General features: G+C 44.2%; 1 protein-coding gene across 13 annotated transcripts in view; it reads left to right on the top strand.

Moving 5' to 3' along the window:
• FAM131B (family with sequence similarity 131 member B) overlaps positions 1-17484 on the top strand; it is a 34047-nt gene extending 16563 nt beyond the window's left edge. Inside the window, exons 2-10 of one of the 13 annotated variants that reach the window (XM_030020686.2) lie at positions 2871-2980; positions 4460-4495; positions 4867-4910; positions 6262-6264; positions 6733-6838; positions 7030-7123; positions 7726-7923; positions 8235-8378; positions 8811-17484. In XM_030020686.2, the coding sequence (XP_029876546.1) occupies positions 2871-2980; positions 4460-4495; positions 4867-4910; positions 6262-6264; positions 6733-6838; positions 7030-7123; positions 7726-7923; positions 8235-8378; positions 8811-9355 (1280 nt within the window). In that variant the 3' untranslated portion in view covers positions 9356-17484. Of the gene's footprint in view, positions 1-2869; positions 2981-4459; positions 4496-4866; positions 4911-4938; positions 4956-6261; positions 6265-6732; positions 6839-7029; positions 7124-7716; positions 7924-8234; positions 8379-8810 lie in introns of those variants that run through there. The other 12 variants (XR_003924376.2, XR_003924373.2, XR_005932766.1 and 9 more) reach the window with 12 other exon arrangements.
• Positions 17485-18367: the final 883 nt, after the last annotated feature.

Raw genomic sequence — 18367 nt, 5'->3', positions numbered from 1 at the left:
CAGACCCCTCACTCGCAGACAGACACACGGACACGCAGACAGAGCTCTCTGACGGGTGGCTGGGACTCCCCCGATCCCGCCGGTAGCCCGCTCGCCCTCAGGGGCACACATCTGGCACCCAGATCAGTTCGCCTTCATTTTGGCTCAGTGATCGCGCACTCATTCACGCGCCTTCACTCGCTCCGGCTGATTTCACTCGCTCCGGTCTCTCCGATTCCTGGCACTTAGACCTCCATCACGAAACACATGCACCCAGAATAGAGCGTCCTTCATGCCAGAAGATAGCTGGAAGTGGAATTTAACAAGAAGAGAGGACAGACTGCACAAAATAAGTGCAGGGCATGGCCAGACAACCATACTGATCAGCAACCTGTTTACGTGCTACCGGCTGCTTTTATCCCTTTACTTACTTTCTCACGTTTGTTTCTCCCCACACCATGTAGATCCGCCCCTTCCCCTGCTGTTGGTTCTTCCCCTAAACATCCCATAAATCTCGTGCAATCCCCAAATGCTCTTCTCCTGCATCCCGTAATGGGTCCCATACCCCTAGGCAGTAACTGCCCCCTCAGTTGTGAAACTCTCCCCCTGACTGATCCTGACGGGCTTTCCCCTGGACCCTGGGGCTGAGGCTCTCCTGGAACAGCCCTGGCAGGGGCCTGGACGTGGCGTCCCTTCTTGTGAGTCCATAATCTGGGTTCCCGCCTGCCGTCGTGCCCCTGCGCTCCTCGAGACGGGCCTTTGGTGGGCCGATGGCTCCTGGGGTGGGCCTGGGAGCAGCTGCTGTCGTCTCCCTGTGCCCCTTCGTGGGTCTGCGGGTGAGCTTTTGGCACACAACCTGACGTTACGCCCTGCGAAGGGAGGTGGGAGCCAAATGATCCGATCAGAGTTTAACACAAATGCAGCTCTACGCTCATCGGCTGTGAATTGATCGTGGTTAGTAGCGATCACAATTAGAAATAAATAACTGAGCTCAGTAAGGCCAAATGCATGCATGTGCTTGTCAAGAAAATCGGTCAACACGATCGTGAAGGGTGGTCTTTGTCATGCTTGTAATAGTCACGTCCTGCTTCGTCCTGAAGGCTGGCTGTGTCTGACCTCTGTGCTCACCTTTGTAACGTACAGTACAGGAATCTCCTTTTAAGTTCCCCGAGTTGCAGGGACTTTACTCAGCCCAGTCAGAGGCATATGGGGGAATGCCATTAAAGCACTTGCTTCTAATTATCCTGATGAACAGAAACATACTTCAAGTGTGAAGGGGAAAATATGCCTTGGTTCTTTCAGAGAGATCTTGCACAGCAGAAAATGATGAGGTATGAAAGTGTGGTGGACACCAACACAAATAGCATTTGCTTTCTGCTGGTTTTCATCTCGCCATGTTTGGCCTCGTTAAGGGACCAAATTATTTTTTTGCGTTTTGAATCCTAGCTGATGAGTGCCTCAGGCTTCCCACCCAAAAGTGCCTGCATGCCTCCCGCAGGCCTGTGTAGGGTGGAGCACAGCATCTCTTGCCTGTCAGAAGATTTCTACCCGGGAACTGCAGTGATGAGCCAGTCTAAACATGCCAGAGCTGCTAGAACGAGCAAGGGGCTTTGCATATGCCTGTGCAGGAAAAATTTCCTATAAAGAGTAAATAAAAAGCTAAAAACTAATGAAAATACAACCATTCACATTCAGTGGCGTGTATTTCAAATAGACTAGATATTGCTGAATTGATCCCAGGAATAGATGATCGTTTTGGGACCTATATTTCTTGCCAGGTTTGAAAAGGCTCAGGTTTAAACACAGTACAACCTTTCCTCCATAACATGGGAGCAAATAACTTTTAACAGAGTTTGAGGATGGCACAAAGGCTGAAGGCACAGTAAATTGCTAACTGGGCAGAGCAGTCACACAGAGCAGCCCTGGTTACTTGGCTGACTATTTAAAGTGTGCTACTTTGCTTTTAGTTTCACTTTTATTACAATTTAATCTTATTTAATAATCTTATTTTTTATCTTAATTCATTACTTTTATAATTTCTATTTTGTTATTAATATTTAATTTTACTTGATCCTTTAAGTTGTATTAAAATGCATCTAAAAATCAAATGGCACAGACTCTGCTTTTGAACGGGTGACAATCCCAGAAAGCTGTGCAAAGTGCATAGGGATCTGAGTGAACAAACAGCTGAATGTGAAAATCTACTGTGAGGTTATGGCACAGTGGGTTAATGTGAAGAGAAGCAGCAAGTAACTTTAGTTTTACATACATTACTGTGAATGCTTTTATATCCACATTTCGAAGAACTGAAAAATTTGAGATGTTTTTTAAAAAGAGACACAGATTTATTACGGGGACTGGAAAAATTCTACAGTAAGAAACCTAAAGATCTCAGTCTGTTTAGTTTGTCAAGAAGAAAGGCAAGTGTATGAATAACCTTCCTGAAATGTAATGGCAGGTATTAAAAAGGTCTTTAATCTTGCTGAGAACAGCAAAGCAAGGGCACCAGCAGCTCTAAGTTGATGTCAGACCAATTAAAATTGTAAAGGAGAAATGCCTTTTTAAGCAGTGATGGTTTAATATTGGAACAGGATATCAAAAGAATTGGTCCTTCCTCAGTCACACATCATGGCTAGATGCTTTTTTCCTGTGCTTTAGCTAAGCATACATTGTGCTTGAGAAAAACACAAATACTGGTCTTCATATGGAGATAACTGTGGAATATAATAGTTGATGATGTACGGGTGGTCTGATTAAAAACGGAAGGTCTGATTTAAGGCTATTGAGGCCTTAAACCCGGTGATTCTCCTGTATGTGGAGCTGAGTTGGCTTAAGACTGCTGGAACGAATTGTAGTGGCATTCAGAAGCCTGACTAGATGTGTTCCCACAGGAAACGAGGTGATTGCAGTAGACTGGAAGGGACTGAAAGATGTGGACCAAATCAATATGGACAGCACCAGTTCACTGCATGGCAGCAGCTTCCATCGACCTTCCACTGAGGTGAGTGCCTGTCCCAGACCCACTTGCCCAGAGGGATCAGAAAGTTTCAGTTCCTTCTGAGTTCAGAAGTGGGTGTTGTGCATCACTGAGGCATCATCTGGGAGAGGACCAGAATACCAGTGTGCACCGCAGGATCAGACTTTCATACCTGTGCAGTTTGGCTTGCATTGAATAGAGTCGAGTCACTCCCTTCACAATATCCATAGTGAGTAAGAATCTGCAAATGAAAAGTGCTTTTAACCACTCGTGACTGGAGGGGAACAGAACGTGGGAAAAACTGTGGCAGTTCTGACAAGCCTATAGGTCTGCACTCGAATAATGGATTCATTGAAATGTCCAGGACTATGTCTGTCCCAGCTTCTGCAGCACAGCCATAAAATCTTCTGAAGAAACACTTTTGTCTCCATTTTGATTTTTAGGGATGCATTCACTAGTAACTCACTGCCAATTGATTTACCATGCAGTATCTCAAGGGCTGGTTCATTTGCTGTTCTGAATTATTGCAGCTTCTGCAGTCTTAGATTCCTGAATTTTCAGCTCTGTAAGGTTCTGGGTATGCAGTCATGATTAATAAAAAGATCAAAGCTATTTTAAACGCATAATATTTGAGGAATCACAAATAATGTTCACAAGTAACATTAACAAATAACAGACAGTTTGCAAAACCTTACAAAATGCTAATGTATGGGTATTTTTATTTCCTTATTATATCTTGCTGGCTTGGAATGTAATTTCAATAAACTTGGAGTTGCGTGGAATCCTGGCAGAAATTGTGGGGCCCAACCTTATATGGAAAATTCAGTTAAATCAAATGCAGCTCTAAAAGTCAATGAGCATAAACTATACCTCAGTGAACATTTTGGTTTATATGAATGGATACCATAGGTGTAACTGATACATCTAAATTTTCCTGAGTGTCCACATCCCCAAAACCAAGATGTTGAGATGTGAGTCCTCCCAGCCGAAGGAAATGCACTATGCATTGGTACTGTAATGGCTTATACGGGAAATGGATCTAGTTTGCAAGGGGAAAGTGGGTGAGAGTGGACAAACTGAAAGACTGCAAGAGAAAATAATTTCAGCAGAAAATAATCCTGTAACTTCCTGTATTATACTGAGAATACATAGGTAGTGTAGCTCCTCCTTGTGTTAGCCTCAAAGCGATGCAGCTCCCACGCAGGGGTGCCAGCATTGCAACATTGGCAAAGAGCTGTTAGAAGGGAAGCCTTATGAAAAGGTGTTTGTTTTTCTCTCTCTTACTCTCTATATCATCCTATTCGCTATTGTACCTTCAAGCCCCGTGATACCTACAGACACCATAATCAACAGCAGGGAGTGAAACCAGCTTGAAAGACGCAAGTTTTTTTAATATATCAGATAAAGCAGTGGCTGTCAGTTATGGCAAACTACTAGAGAGATGCATGGCTGTGTGCGACTTGTTTGTTACACTAACGTGATGTCCTTCTTTGCTTTCTTTAGCAAACACGGACAGATTTCTCCTGGGATGGTATCAATGTGAGTATGCGCCACACCACTGTTCAAATTCCTAGTCATAGGAAGACCAGGATTTTTCTGCCATTGGATACAGTGGAGACCAGAATGGACACATGATTGAAAGTCTGTAGTGCCACTGAAATTCTGGGAATTGTCTATGATTCAGGGGATGGTGATGAATTTTTGTTTGCCTCTGGGTCTTTTGCTGTCTGGCAGGTATTTAGATCTGCAGGTGGCTGTTAAATTGCCTTTGTCCTCTTTGGGACAAATGCGTGTCATTTCATGTGTTCTATTTTTGAGATTTCTGGGCACTGCTAGATAAAAAAGGTGTCTGTCCAGCATGCTTAAAAAATCAGTAGTCTTTGATTAGAGCATCATTTGTTCTTCTTCAGGAGTTTGGGAGAAACGTATCCCTCATTTTCAGCTGCATACAGAAGTAAAATAATTCTTGATGTCCCTTGGGGGAGATGGTCAGTACCAGGTAACTTCGGTTAACAAGTGGAAGAAGAAACAAGCAAACATTTTAATAACACATGTTCCTTGTTGCTCTTAATACCTATGCCATGAATAAATATGGTTTTATTTTCTTCTTTTTCACTGATGCAAAAACAGCATCCTGAAAAGGGAATAATGCATGTTTGTGCTACCAAACTATTTTTTCTGCTCGGAAGGATTGAAAAATGTGTTTACATAAATTAGCTTGATAGTTTTGTACATTTGGAAAGGCAGGATTAGAAGCTCCGTTTTTTGGTAGTATAAGCATTGTCAAATCCCAGGTACTTTCAAAACTTTTAAATGGCTGTCATTTTCTGGTTCTCTGTGGTTTTAAAGCACTTGGGACACTGAATATCAAGGGGACATATTTTTAACTAACCCTCGCCCTACTGACATCTCTTTTGTTGTGGCACTTATGGCTTGGGATCTTTTGCCTAGGCTCAGTTAGAGAAACGAATTGTGCAGAAAAATAATGGTGCATGCAGCAACTGCCTAGAAGAAATCTGTCGGTTTTTTTTCCTCACTGCACCTCTGTCTAGCTGAAAGCAAGGTACAGAAACTCATGTTTCCTTCAAGATAGTAGAAGACAGTTTCCTTACTTGCAGTTTCCCATTTTCCAACCCATTCTGAATCCATGGAGCTCTTTCATAATGCAGCTCTTTCTCAGTGTAATTCCATAGATCTTTGGTATCAAAGCTGGCTCATGAATTTCTTTCCCTTCCCATTCATTCCTGCCTTCATGTTGTAGCTCTCCAACCTCGTAGTGGTAGACACCTTCAGTTTACTCTCTTTTCTGCACCATTTCCATGAGGTGGCTCACAGCACAGCCCCCAGGCTGTCTTGAAACTAAATGGGTAGATACTGAACAGGCAGGAGTGACCAGTGGGAGCATTGATGGACATTCTTCAAAGGAAATGCATCATGGAACAAGGGCTGTGTTCTCACTTTTTACTGTTCTTCCCCTGCTTTCTGATTTCTTCAGCTCACATGTTACACACAGACATTTCTGGCTCCAAAGTTACAGGATGCCTTAGCTGCTGCATTTACACTCAGTTTCCAGAGAAACTCACCTCTCGTATTTTGGCAATTGACCGGGATTATATGCAGTTCAACATCTTTACAATGCCTGCCTTTGCCTCCAACTTTCTGACTGCCCAGTTATTGCTCTGCTCACTTTTTTGTGAGATTTGTGCCTATGACCAAATGCTTGCTTCATGATTTAAAATTTCCAGTGTCATGGTCACTACTTTTGAGTATCTTTGTGTTTGAAACATGCTGGACTTGATTTCCAGAGAGTTTGAAATGAAGAGCAGAAGCAATGCTTGTTTAGCCCTTGTGAAAATTAACCTTCATATGCAATGCCTGGCATCTCTGAAGAAGCCTGATGAATTCATCTTGAGGGATTGTGTTTTATGATGATGTTTGTGACTGCTGCCTGTCCCAGTAGTTTCCTGTCCTTGTTATTCAGGGACTGAGGATGAACATAGAGAATAGACTAAAGGGAATTAAGCAGAACTGTAGACCTCATTTCTTTACAGGTAGTTATAGGTGCTTGAAACAGGATCCATCACTGATACAGTCACGTTCATTTTATTAAGACCATATGAGGAAAAAATGAAAACCAAAAGGAACATATAAAAATTGATGTCTGTAATATGATGCATATGTGATGCATTACTGTGTCTTGCCTATCACATTGTCAGCTCCCCATTGTAAGCTCCCTCAATTGTCCATCAGCCATGTTTTTCATCTCCAACAAAGAGTTGGGAACAGTGCAGCATGTCTGTGGAGGACTGGCAGCAGCCAAAGGGAGGCTTCTCACAGCCTGCTTCTGCCTCTCCCACTGACCTTGCCTCACTCAGTCCCAATGCTATGCAATATCCAGTCCTTGTTAAATAGCCTCTAATTTTTCCTTCCCTTCTTTTGTTCTTTTTCTTGTTGCTTGCTTCTGCTCCTCATCTTCTCCCTACCTTCTGGAATCCTTATACTGATTTCTCACTTCAATTCACTTCCTTTTCTCCTTCCTGTATATCATTTCTTCATATTCTCTCTCTTTTCAGCTCTCCATGGAAGATACGACCTCCATCCTCCCCAAGCTGAAACGCAACTCCAATGCTTATGGGATTGGGGCTTTGGCTAAATCATCTTTCTCTGGTGAGGTCCTCAAAATTTGGGTTTATCCTTGGCAGCTTCTCTCCATAGGCCTTTATGCCTTTTCCCATATCTCTCTCTTGCTCTCCCAACTGCTCCTTTCTGACTCCTGCCTTTCGAGGCCTTAGAGGAGCTTCCACCACCATGGTTCCAGACACAGAAATCTCTTAGCTGTTGCCCTTTCAAAGAACAGATTTGTCTTACTCCTGTTGGCTTCTCACCATGCACCCCAGCTCACACATCTTCAATTGCTTCCCCTCAAACAGTCTTGGGTTTAACCCCATTTTCTATTTCTTAGTTTGTTCACTTCCAGGCTTCATCCTTCATGCCCAGCTCTGTCCTAAATGGATTCTAGGCAAGGAAGGAAATGGTCTTTCATACTTGGGGTTTCCCTTTTTCCCCCTTCTGAGAGCCAGCCCAAGGGAAGATGGAGAAACTCTCCTGGAGAGGGATAGAGTGAAAGGTGGGAGACACTCAACCCCAGTCCTGAACCCTGTCAGGAAAGGAGGGGAGAAGCTCCACTTCCAAGAGAGGTAAACCGCACGACAGACAACCCTGGAGCTGTGTAATAGCCCCTCCTTGTTTTCTAATGTCTGGCCCCTTAGGGATATCTCGCAGCATGAAGGACCACGTCACAAAGCCAACGGCCATGGGCCAGGGCCGTGTGGCTCACATGATTGAATGGCAAGGCTGGGGCAAAGGAAACAGCCAGCAGCAGCAGCACACGCATGAGACGGCACGCAAAGACGCCGATGCCTACTCAGACCTGAGCGATGGTGAAAAGGAGGCCCGGTTCCTTGCAGGTAGCGCTAACTTTCTGGCGCGTGGATTGGATTGGTTGGGATGTCCCAGAGCAGAATCCCCGAGAGACCAAAGTGCAGGAGCCTGAGAAGCACATTCAGGAGAGCCTGTGGGTGGTTCAGATGGGCGAAGGAGAGAGGGACTGTGGTTGGAGTATTGCCCGTGGAATGCAGAGTGGAGGTTGGGGGTGGTGGGTGTTACTGAGATAGGACAAGAGTGGGACAGTGTGACCAAGAGATGAGGTTAAAGAGGGTGGTGAGAAGTGGAAACTTTCACACATCCCTGCTTCTCCTCCCTGTCTTCTTTGGCACAGGAGTGATGGAGCAATTCGCTATTTCTGAGGCAACTCTCATGGCCTGGTCCTCCATGGATGGTGAGGATGTGAGTGTAAACTCAAATCAGGAGAACCCAGCAGGCAACTACTCCGAGAACTATCAGGAGCTAATGGAGAGCCAAGGTGAGCTCCAGTGCCTCTTGCTAATCTTGAAACACCCTTTTCCTGCTCTTGTTATCATGTTGCTCTCTTTCCCTCTACATTGTTTTATTCTGTAGCCTCAATTTTGGGGATTGGGATCTAGCAGAGGCATCACCTATTTGTGGAGCTGTCCAAGGAATCTAATCTTAACAGGGAGGCTCCAAAGCCCAGCTCCTTTGCCTTTTTTGGGCACAACTGTGGAAAGCTACTAGCTCTTGCAGTCAGTTGTGGGTATAATCAAGTTCATCTGCCTACTGCCTAGAACTGCCTTTTCTCTTCACCCTCCTCCCCACTAAAGGATTTACCTACCCTGTGCAGTGCAGTGCCACGCACAGGCACGCAAGCGATCTGAATGAGCCAGCTTGGCCTGGAGAAGGTGTCTAACTGTGTGTTGTTTCCCTCCTTTACTTGCAGAGCATATGGCCCAGACGCAGTATGATAGCTGGCCTCATTCCTACGTCTCGCAGGGCATGTATTGCTTAGGTTCATCCGATGCCTGGGATACCAGTGACCAGTCCCTCATCGCTTCCCCAGCAACCGGCTCCTACCTAGGCCAGAATTTTGATGAGTCCCAGACAAACCTTCAGGAAAGCATTTTGATTCAGAGCAGCCTTCTGCAGCAGCAACAGCTGCAGCAACAGCGGCAGGAGCAGAACTTCATCCAGAGCACGGGGCTGGTCCACGTGTGGCCCCTGCAGACTGCTCAGGGTGGGAGTGGGGCTGAGTCCAGCACGTACATGGAGGACCACATTGAGGATGAAGGGAACCCGCGGCTGGAGAAGGCTCCTCTCCTAAACAAGAAGCCCTCTCCAGAGGAGGATGATGCAGTGTGCCGGGACCTGGAATCACTGTCTCCTCGAGAGGAGATGGAACACGCTGCACTGAGCCGCAAAGTCTCAGACGTCACCTCCTCTGGGGTGCAGTCCTTTGATGAGGAAGAGGGAGAAACAAACAACTGATGCTTTCTATGAAGTTCTCGTCACTGCTGAACAAAGAGAGGGGTGGCAAGGAATGAAATTACAGGGATTCTTCTCTCCAGCTCCCCGTCCTTCTGAGCAGACACACCTTCCATTCCTGACATTTAATTATTTTTTTAAACAAGAGGAAAATCTCAAAGTGATTGACACATGAAGACCTCTTCTTTCCCTCCACCATGGACACGTATTTTTGATTTTCGTTGCTCAGGGCAACACATGTGAGGTGCTTGGAGAGATCTGGATTGGTAAATCATTTCTTAATCTTTTTAATACAAAGTCTTGGCTGTGGATACAAACTCTTCTGGTACTGGGGATGTGGCTGATGAGACAGGCTTGGTATAGGGAGCGGCTATGTGGCTAGAATCCATCTTGGCAGAATGGATGTTGCTCTGTGGACATGGTCCCCTTTGATAGAATATATGAATATAAACTGGTTTAAAATGAAGATATGGCTTTACAAATATAGATTGCACTTGTATTGTGATAGTGGCTGATACAGAGGATAAGGCTGTATTTGATACAGACTGTACTGAGATGAAAGATTCGCTGTGTAACCAGATCCTCAATAGCACCTTGATATGAAATTGTAGGCTCGATGGATACAAGCTGCACTCCGTGGGGACGGGCTGTGCTGCAATACAGATGGTGTGGCTCTGTGGGCATGGCTCTGCTGTGGCATGGAAGAATGGATGCAGATACGAATCTAACCCCGCTCTCAGATATTCATGCTTTGGTCTCTTTCTAAATCTTTCATTTCTTTGTTTCTCTCTGACATTTCTACCTTCCCAGGAGCTGGCAGGAGTGGTGTGTCCTTTTGGCATCGGGCACTGGATGCCAGTGGAAAGGACATTTTCAGCTACAGAGACAGTCATAAAAAGCTGACTCTTGCAGGGGGCTTGAGAGCATGTCCATCTTGGTGCTGCTGCTGTATCCTTCTGTTTTTTCCCTTGCCAGCAGTATGGGGAGGCCCAGAGAGTAGGCAGCAGAACCAGGAACAGTGTGTACAGCTATGAGATGACAGATATCCAGTTTACATTGGAGTTTTCCGTTTTTGCTTTTTTTAACGTTTTTATATTGCTGGGTAAGTGTTCCTAACAAAGCAGTTAATAGTGGGAAAGGCCTGTACTCCAGTCATCAGTTAACAGAAATACTGCACCTTTCCCATTTCTGCCACTCCTTCTGCAGTGCCAAATGTAGCTGGAGGAAGAGGGGTGAGAGGGAGTTTTCTCCTCCTATTTATTTCTTCCTCCTGCCTATATTTTCTTCTTTTGTTTTCCTACCCCCAAGCAATGTAAATAATGCTCGGTACTTGGTCTGTCTGTTTTTCCCTCCCATCTCTTTTCTAGGAGTGGAGAAAGCTAATTTCAGGAGTTTTCCCTATTTGTACGGGTTCTATATTTTTTTGTTAAAAAAATATGGTTCATTGACTAGGGGGAATTCGGTCTCTTGCAATTCCTCGCCATGTTTTTACAGACCTCCTTTTGGGAGGGGGAGGGGCTTTGAAAGGAAATTGAAAAAACTGTCTCCTTTTGCACTCTCACCAGAAAATAAACAGGGGCAAAAGCAAAAGAAAAAATTGCACAAGGCTATCAATTTTGCTGGAGGACTGAACAGAACCAGCAGAGATGACCCAAGTGCTGAGTTTTAATTGCAACACCTCTTGCAAGGAAGCATCAGCAAAGCATGGGTTTAGATCAGATGCTAGATCTGATGAGCTAGAGAAAGGAATTTGCCTGGACACTGCCATACTGTTCCAGGGGCAACTCTTTCTCACTTACTCTGACTCATATCTACTCCATCTACATTTGTCTCTTCTTCGCCTCCTCTTCAGGCTTGGTGTATTTTTTGGATGACAGGAGAGTGATACATGTTCCTTTCCTGATTCAGGTTTAGTCCCCGCATGTTTGCAGGGAAGAACGGCTGAAGAGAATAAAATGTGACTGAAGTAATATTACCAAGTGTCAGAGTTCAGACAGCTCCTGGCAAGCAAAGCAGATGATGTCCAAGAATTATGAAAAGTACGAATGGGACTCTCAGGTAGAACTTGACCCCACTCAGCTTTCTCCCACTTACACAGGCAGCTGCATGAAGAGGGTCTCCTCTATGAACGCCCAAGTCTTTCCAGCCAAGTCCACTTCAAGCGGATCTGTCTTCCCTCTCCATTACACCTCTAAAGGAAAGACCTTTGGGATATTTAAGTAAGACTGGTAATTTGGTGTAGGTAAGAGATAAAAGTTTTTGTGACCACCTTTTTTTACCCATTTGCTTGGGCTTGCTTACGTCTCTCTAAGGAGGTAGCTCTTCTCCTGAATGATGACCTTTCAATATCTCTTTAAAGATGTTTACACATTCAGGTGCTAACCTCCCCTGGGCAGGAGGGCTTAATAAAGATGATCTCCTACAGTTCCTGCAGGGCCAGTGCTAGCTCATTGCCCTGAACTGCTTTGGGCCTAGCCATGGAGCAGGGCCTAGGAAATCACACTAGCCAGAACAGGGAGATGGGGCAAGTGCCAAGGGCACCTCAGCAGATGACAAATGAGTAAGTGTTAACCTTTTCTTATTGCTTTTTTAAAAAGCCTTCAGGGAAACAAAAATGGTCGGGTATGTTCCTTTGTGGGAGAAGACTTGGGTAGCTTGTTGCTTTTTTCTCCAAACCATTTTGTTCCCACGTGCCTCTCCAGGACCAATCTGGATGTTTACGGTAACTTTGAGTAGCTTCTAATGATCCTTCTGTGTTGTTTACAGGATTGGGACAAGCGGGTTAACTTGTCCAGGGCTTCTTTTTCTTTTAATGTGGACATGTGGTACATTTACTAAGCTGTCTGACTGATTTCTAAAAGATGTACATTATCTCCATGCAAGGCAGTGACAGAAAATTATCTATGTGGGAAAAAGTGTGAAAAAAATTGACCTTATAGAAAAATCTATGGAGTTCAATAGGAAGAGAAAACCTATCTGTAGAGTTTTCTAATCTCTGTGGAATGGCATAGAGAATTATACCCTGCTGTATAATTCCATAACCTGATCTCTAGAATCCTGTAGATAGACCCTCATCCTCTGTGGATTCAGACTGGTTTGAACACTACTCTTTATAAAACCTTTCAAGCTTGCTAAATTCTATAATTTTTTTTTCATAAAGGTCTCGACTTTCTGTGAATAATAAAATTTCAGCCTTTTTCTGGGGGAAAAAAAAAAAAAAAGAAAGAGGAAAAGGCTGTTTTCCATGACCTCTCCACAGTCCAAAAGAGAAATGTATCTACATTTGCTAGGAGCTTGACTGGAGAGAGCAGGTCTGCCCATCCACACTTGCTACCTGAGTGAGCATCCTGAGCTGAACTGGAAGGGCAGTTTGAATCTCTTTGAAAATGGAAAATGGTTTGTATAACCTGGCCTTTTCTTATGTAACAGGCCTGCTGCTTGTGTGTATCCAATATCAGAGAGAGGGACCTGGAACCTACTGTACCTTTCCCAGAAAAGCTGTTATTATGTAGCTACACCTATTCAAGCATATGGAAGGCACAGGTGCTCCGTGAGCAAAATTTGGCCTGCAGTTCCTTTATCCTGATGAGGAGGGATGAGTTGGAGAGAGTCCAGCCAAATACTCAGAGCCCAAATTGAATCTGTGAGGCTGAAAATAAGAAGGAAAGGTAAGCTCAGTATCCCTGATCTACAGTTACTAAGAAACTGAGCCCTACTGTTCATTTACACAAACCCTTTGTAAAGCAGAGCTGCACTACATAAAAATCTGGGATTTTCTTGAAGCAGCGGAGGTAGAAGATTCCCATCTTTCCCCCCAAGCCTTTGTCTTCAGCAGGAACTCATTGAGCTGAACACGAAGGAAGGCTTAAACACAAGTGTCCCTAATTGAAAAAGATCTCAGATTCCACTGCAAGAAAATTCTCTCTTGTTCCTTTTCCCATGATTGCTCATATCTGATCAGTTACACTATTTCATAAGGGTTTTTTTAATATAAGTCTTAAGCTTTCTTTACGAGCCTTGTGAGTTCTCTTCAACTCCATTACCTCAGGCTCTGGAATGGAGAAGTCAATCTGCTTCTTTCAGTTACTGTGCCTCTAAATCATCTTCTTCTGGAAAGCTGCTGACTTGCTTTTCCCCCCTTAAAAACTTCAACATCACTTTTCATGATAGGCTTGCAGCAGAAAACCATGCCTCTAAGTTTAACCATACCTCTAAGCTGATCGAATGGTGAGCTGCTGTGGAGGAGGCAGCCCTCTGCCCTGACTGTGCTCACCTCCCACAAGCCTTGTGCAGATGCTGATGCACAGCTGACCCCATAGCAAGCCACTGCACTTTTATCCTACTACAAAAGTGAAGCAGGAACAGCTACGAGCAGAGGGGGAGAGAGAGCACTATTCTCAGCAGCTGGCCTTTATATCAGGTTAGGGAAGCTGGGAAAGTGCACTTTGAAATGGCATCCTCATGACGAGTCTAAGCTGCTAAAAGGAGCTGTCATGCCTCCTCCCTTCCATCACCACCAGCTGTTTGCTTCTACTGCCTGAGAAGCACCAGTGCTAACAGTCATTTGGCTGCCCAGGAACTGGCCCCATTGAAAACTAACCCTGTCCCCTATCAAAATAAGGGTTTCAGTGGGATCAGCTCCTTGTATTGTTTCACTTGGTGAGGCAAGCATCACTGAGGGCTGGTGAAATGTGTGGATGGTCATGTTGAAGACTATTTCTTTGGTTGCGTCTGCAACTTAAATTGGCTTAAGCTGATTGTGAAATATCTGTCTGAGAAGACTAAAGCCAGCTGAGGTACCAGTGAGGACATTTTCCCCCCTTCCTTCCCTAGTGTTTTCCCTAGAATTTCTAGTATGCTCTTATCTCATTTGGTCTTTGTTGTTATTTAATGCCCTGTTATTTCCCTTACTCTTCCCTGCTCTTCCACAGGCTCCTTTGAGATAAACCCTTGCAATCGGGCAGGAGGAGATGAGTAACTTGATATACACATGGAATTAATAAAATTAACATGCACGAATCTCGTATGCGCTCAGTGATTAGACTCCATGGCAGCTAAAGATACTGATAAGTCTTCTGTAATTGCAAGAGGCAGAGCCTTGTGCAGGAGTGAAGCACAGCTGTTGGAGGTGAGGTTTATCCCTATCTTTTAGCCCGTTCCAATCTAGTGTGAGATCCAGAATGGCACTTCACACCTAGGCAGAGTCTGTGCGTGATGTACTGTGTACAACAACAACAACTAAAAAATCTTAGTTGTAGGCCCAGAGAAGAGACCTGGAGAAAAGGAAACTGTTCTCTTCATTTGACAGAGGTATGAGGTACGGTGGTGAGTTCAAGTAGTGTGCAACAGTACGGGCTTGTGGACAACTATGGGTGCTCTGTGCAATAGCAAGGAGAAATCTAGCCAGAGAGGGAAAGACATTGAGAGAGAGGCTTGGGAAAAGATCAGGAAAAGTTTGATATCTTATGTTTGCACGACACAGGTAGGAAGCTTCATGGCAGACTCCAGGCAGAATGGGCTCAGGTGTAGAATTGCTACACAAGCTGTAGCTCCAGGATTGGTGCAGCTTATGGTACTCCTTAGTCCAAGCCACACTTCTTTCTGTAAGTCAGAGTGACAGGAAAGAGACCTCCCTGAATTTGGGCCCTTACTGGCTTCTTTTTTCCTCATCTTTGAAAAACAGTTCACAATATGCTTAATTCTTCAGGGGAGTCACATAGGAAATACAACAAGTAAGAACTTAGTCATTGTCCAAATGAAGTTAATGTGAGTTCTCTTCTCACCGGAAACCCAAAATATCTAAATTTAGCTCAGTTTGCCTTAACTGTTGTATTGGTAATTGCCTAGAAGGAGAAACAAACTAAAATAAATCCACCTCTAAATATTGTAGAGAGCAGAGCAATGCTGGCATAGTTTAAGCTCTTCCTTCTAATTTCTCCCAGATGGAATTTCCCATGTTCCTTGTTCAGACAACTCTAAACAATCTGGCATTTCCCTTATACTAACTCTTCGGCTTTTTCCAAAAGAAAAAGGAAAAGAAAGGAAAGATTCTTTGGTTCTCCTCCCCTGTAGCAATCTGACAGGGAAAGTTTTCTATGCCATGGCTCAGGGAAGGGAAAAATAAACAGGGAAAATGTGAGTAAAGTAGTGCCTATTAGAACTAAATGTATGTGTAGGACGGCCTACAGTCAGTAAAGCACAGTCTTGAATATGAATGCAAGCTGTAAAGTCAATGTCAGGTGCCTCTTTCGTACCATAGGCTTTTCCCAGGCTAAGTGGTAGTGAACCTGCACAGGAGCAGAAGAGAACAGCTGGACATCTGTGCCAGACCAATGTCTCTCTGGCTCAGAACATGTCATGGAGCCTGGGCAAGACTGTTGGGGACACTGTGCTCTCTCAGCAGCACAGCCAGGTTCATTAATTGACTGGGGTAGGGAAGAAGACAAATGATTATTATGTTAACAAATGGACATGGAAGACATTAGAACATTAGGGCCAATTTACATCCTTGCACTGACTTTTTTCCCCAGCATAGGCAGAACAAAGTGTTATCTTTTCTTTGGAAATCAAGAGAAGCTCTATGATTGTCAGTGTTGGTCTGCGCAAAAGAAAATAAATGTGATATATTTTTCCAGTGCAGATACACACTGTTGGAAGAGGAAAAATTTAGTCAGGCTGTGACTCTCTGAGAAAGAGTATGTTTACCAAAACTGTAAAGACTTGTTCAAGGATGTTCTCAGTGCAGGTATTACAGAATCATAGAATGGTTTGGGTTGGAAGGGACCTTAAAGATCATCTAGTTCCAACCCCCCCTGCCATGGGCAGGACTTAACTACTGATGAGCAGTAGCTGCTGTCTTCTGGGAAGAGAGGGGTTGCAGTGTTCTGTGGAAAGAATGCTACTGAGGATCTTCCTCATCTCCTTTGACTGGGGACATTTTAAATGCCCTCTGAAACCTAGTCTTGTTTTTCCTTTCCCATAAGGGATCAAATGTCCATGCTAGCAAGACAAAAACATCTAAAAAGGCTTTTCTCCATTATGGAGACAAGATCATGCACCAAGATTTACTTCTAATAAGATAAAGGCATCTAGTCTAGATTCACTGGCCTTCTGGATTCATTTTCATTGGGCATGAAATCCAGTCATGAGTTGGAGGTCAAAAGGTTAAGAACCCACTTCCAGAGCTCTGCCAAGTTCCCATGAGGCAAGTACAGGTGGGCTTCCCTTCTTTTCAGATACTGCATGTGTGAGCAATGTAGTAAGCCAAAAGCTCTTTTGCAGGTATATATTCTTGTTTGGCTTCAATTTTTCTTCTCTGATTTGTGGATGTTGTGCATGATCGGAGGTCTCTGGGAATCCCTACACTATAAAATTGGGACTCAAAAGTAATTTTACAGGGAACAGGATTTCTCTTGTTCCAGCTCTTTTCAGAGATGGGAGGGTACAGACTGAGGATTTGGGAGGTACAAGGGTGGTGGATGGGAGTCTCAGGGGTGGCATGCGGAATGGATTCCTGAAGCATGTTTAAAAGTAACTAAAGGCTTGGGTCTTCAAATGTTGTATTCTCAGTATCTGAAACTGCTTTAGCATAAGCTTATGGGACAACGGAGGTTGCCGCCAAGCAATTTTAAAGAGCTTCCCCCAGCCTGTACACATTTTCATTAGGGGGGAGGCTGCATGGTGATTATATGTGTTCTTTCAAGCTAGTGTTTACAGAGGTGCATTGATGTTTGGGGGGAAAGTACTGAATGGAAGTAAAACAAAAAGGGAAAGGGACCCACTACTGAAAGCTTTCATCCTTACCTTGTCCCACACTAGCCCTTAATAAGTCTGATTTGCCTTTGGTCTTCCAGCTCCAAAACATGTTTGCCTGAAAATTTTTGTTGGATATACTTCGCATGTTTTGATAATGTGACTTATGAGATAACACTTCTACAAAGATATATATAAATACATACATGTACAACCACATACATACATGTACACACACTACATATAGACTTAGGAAACTATATGGCACTATACACCTCCATGCCTGTATGTGGCAGCAACCACAGTAAAGGAGGGGAGGTAGCTCAAAATAGCATGTACAGTCCTTTATGGAGTTGTTATTAAACAGAATGTGGTCTTGCCGTCCTGGCTGGTGGAAGTGTTTTATTTCTGTGGGACTGGTTCCAGGGGAGTTGCGTCTGAGGAAGGAGGATCCTAGGAAGAGGGGGTGGGTCTCAATGAGATAGTCTGATGGAGGATGTTGAAAAGGATCCATGGTGGCTTGGAGAAGCATCCCAGAGTAGGAAATATATGATACACTATTTCTCATTAAGAAGATAAGAACATCACATGTTCGACTATACAGGGCTAAAATCGCACGTGTGCCTGTGGCTACCATGACACAAATCCCAGGCCATTGTGGCAGACCTGATGATGGACAGCATCACATCGACGGGATCCTCTAGTTTAGCATAGAGTCAGTTTCCCTGTTACACTGAAACAGCATTTTCCAGATGATACATATAAGTTTTGTCCCAATACTGGTGACATGCAGACACATCTGGTACAGAGTTGGACAGAAGTTTCACAACGGCAGGTTAGGACAGGACACAAAGAGGAGTCTGGTGCTGGGGTTGTAAAAGGCACTGACACTGGGTAGCAAGACTCTGGGTTCACGTTCCAGTTTTAAAATAGGTGCTTCTCAGCCTGCTGGCCTCAGAGCAGGTTGGGGAATTGGTTGACCCAGAGGGAAAGCAGCATCTCTGCACTTCCAACATTGTTGTATCATCTGCTTCTGATTTAGGACATTAGGCCAGATCCCATAGTGCTTTGTTTACCATATGAGAATTTTAAGTTCTAGCCATGAAAGATACCTGTTTTCTTGTGAAGAAACTTGCACTTTTCCAGTGGTTCTTACAGGGGCTAAGCAGTGTCACTTGCCCTGCTTAAGGACAATCAATCAGGGCTATTTAGCTGAGCTTTGCTTTCTGTGTTCTATCTGAAGTTAATTTGCTTCCTTCCAGT

The sequence above is a fragment of the Aquila chrysaetos genome, chromosome 7, assembly GCF_900496995.4.
Source record: "Aquila chrysaetos chrysaetos chromosome 7, bAquChr1.4, whole genome shotgun sequence".
NCBI lineage: Eukaryota > Metazoa > Chordata > Aves > Accipitriformes > Accipitridae > Aquila > Aquila chrysaetos.
Note: the sequence above shows the minus strand (reverse complement) of the source record. Positions and strands in the feature narration are given on the sequence as shown.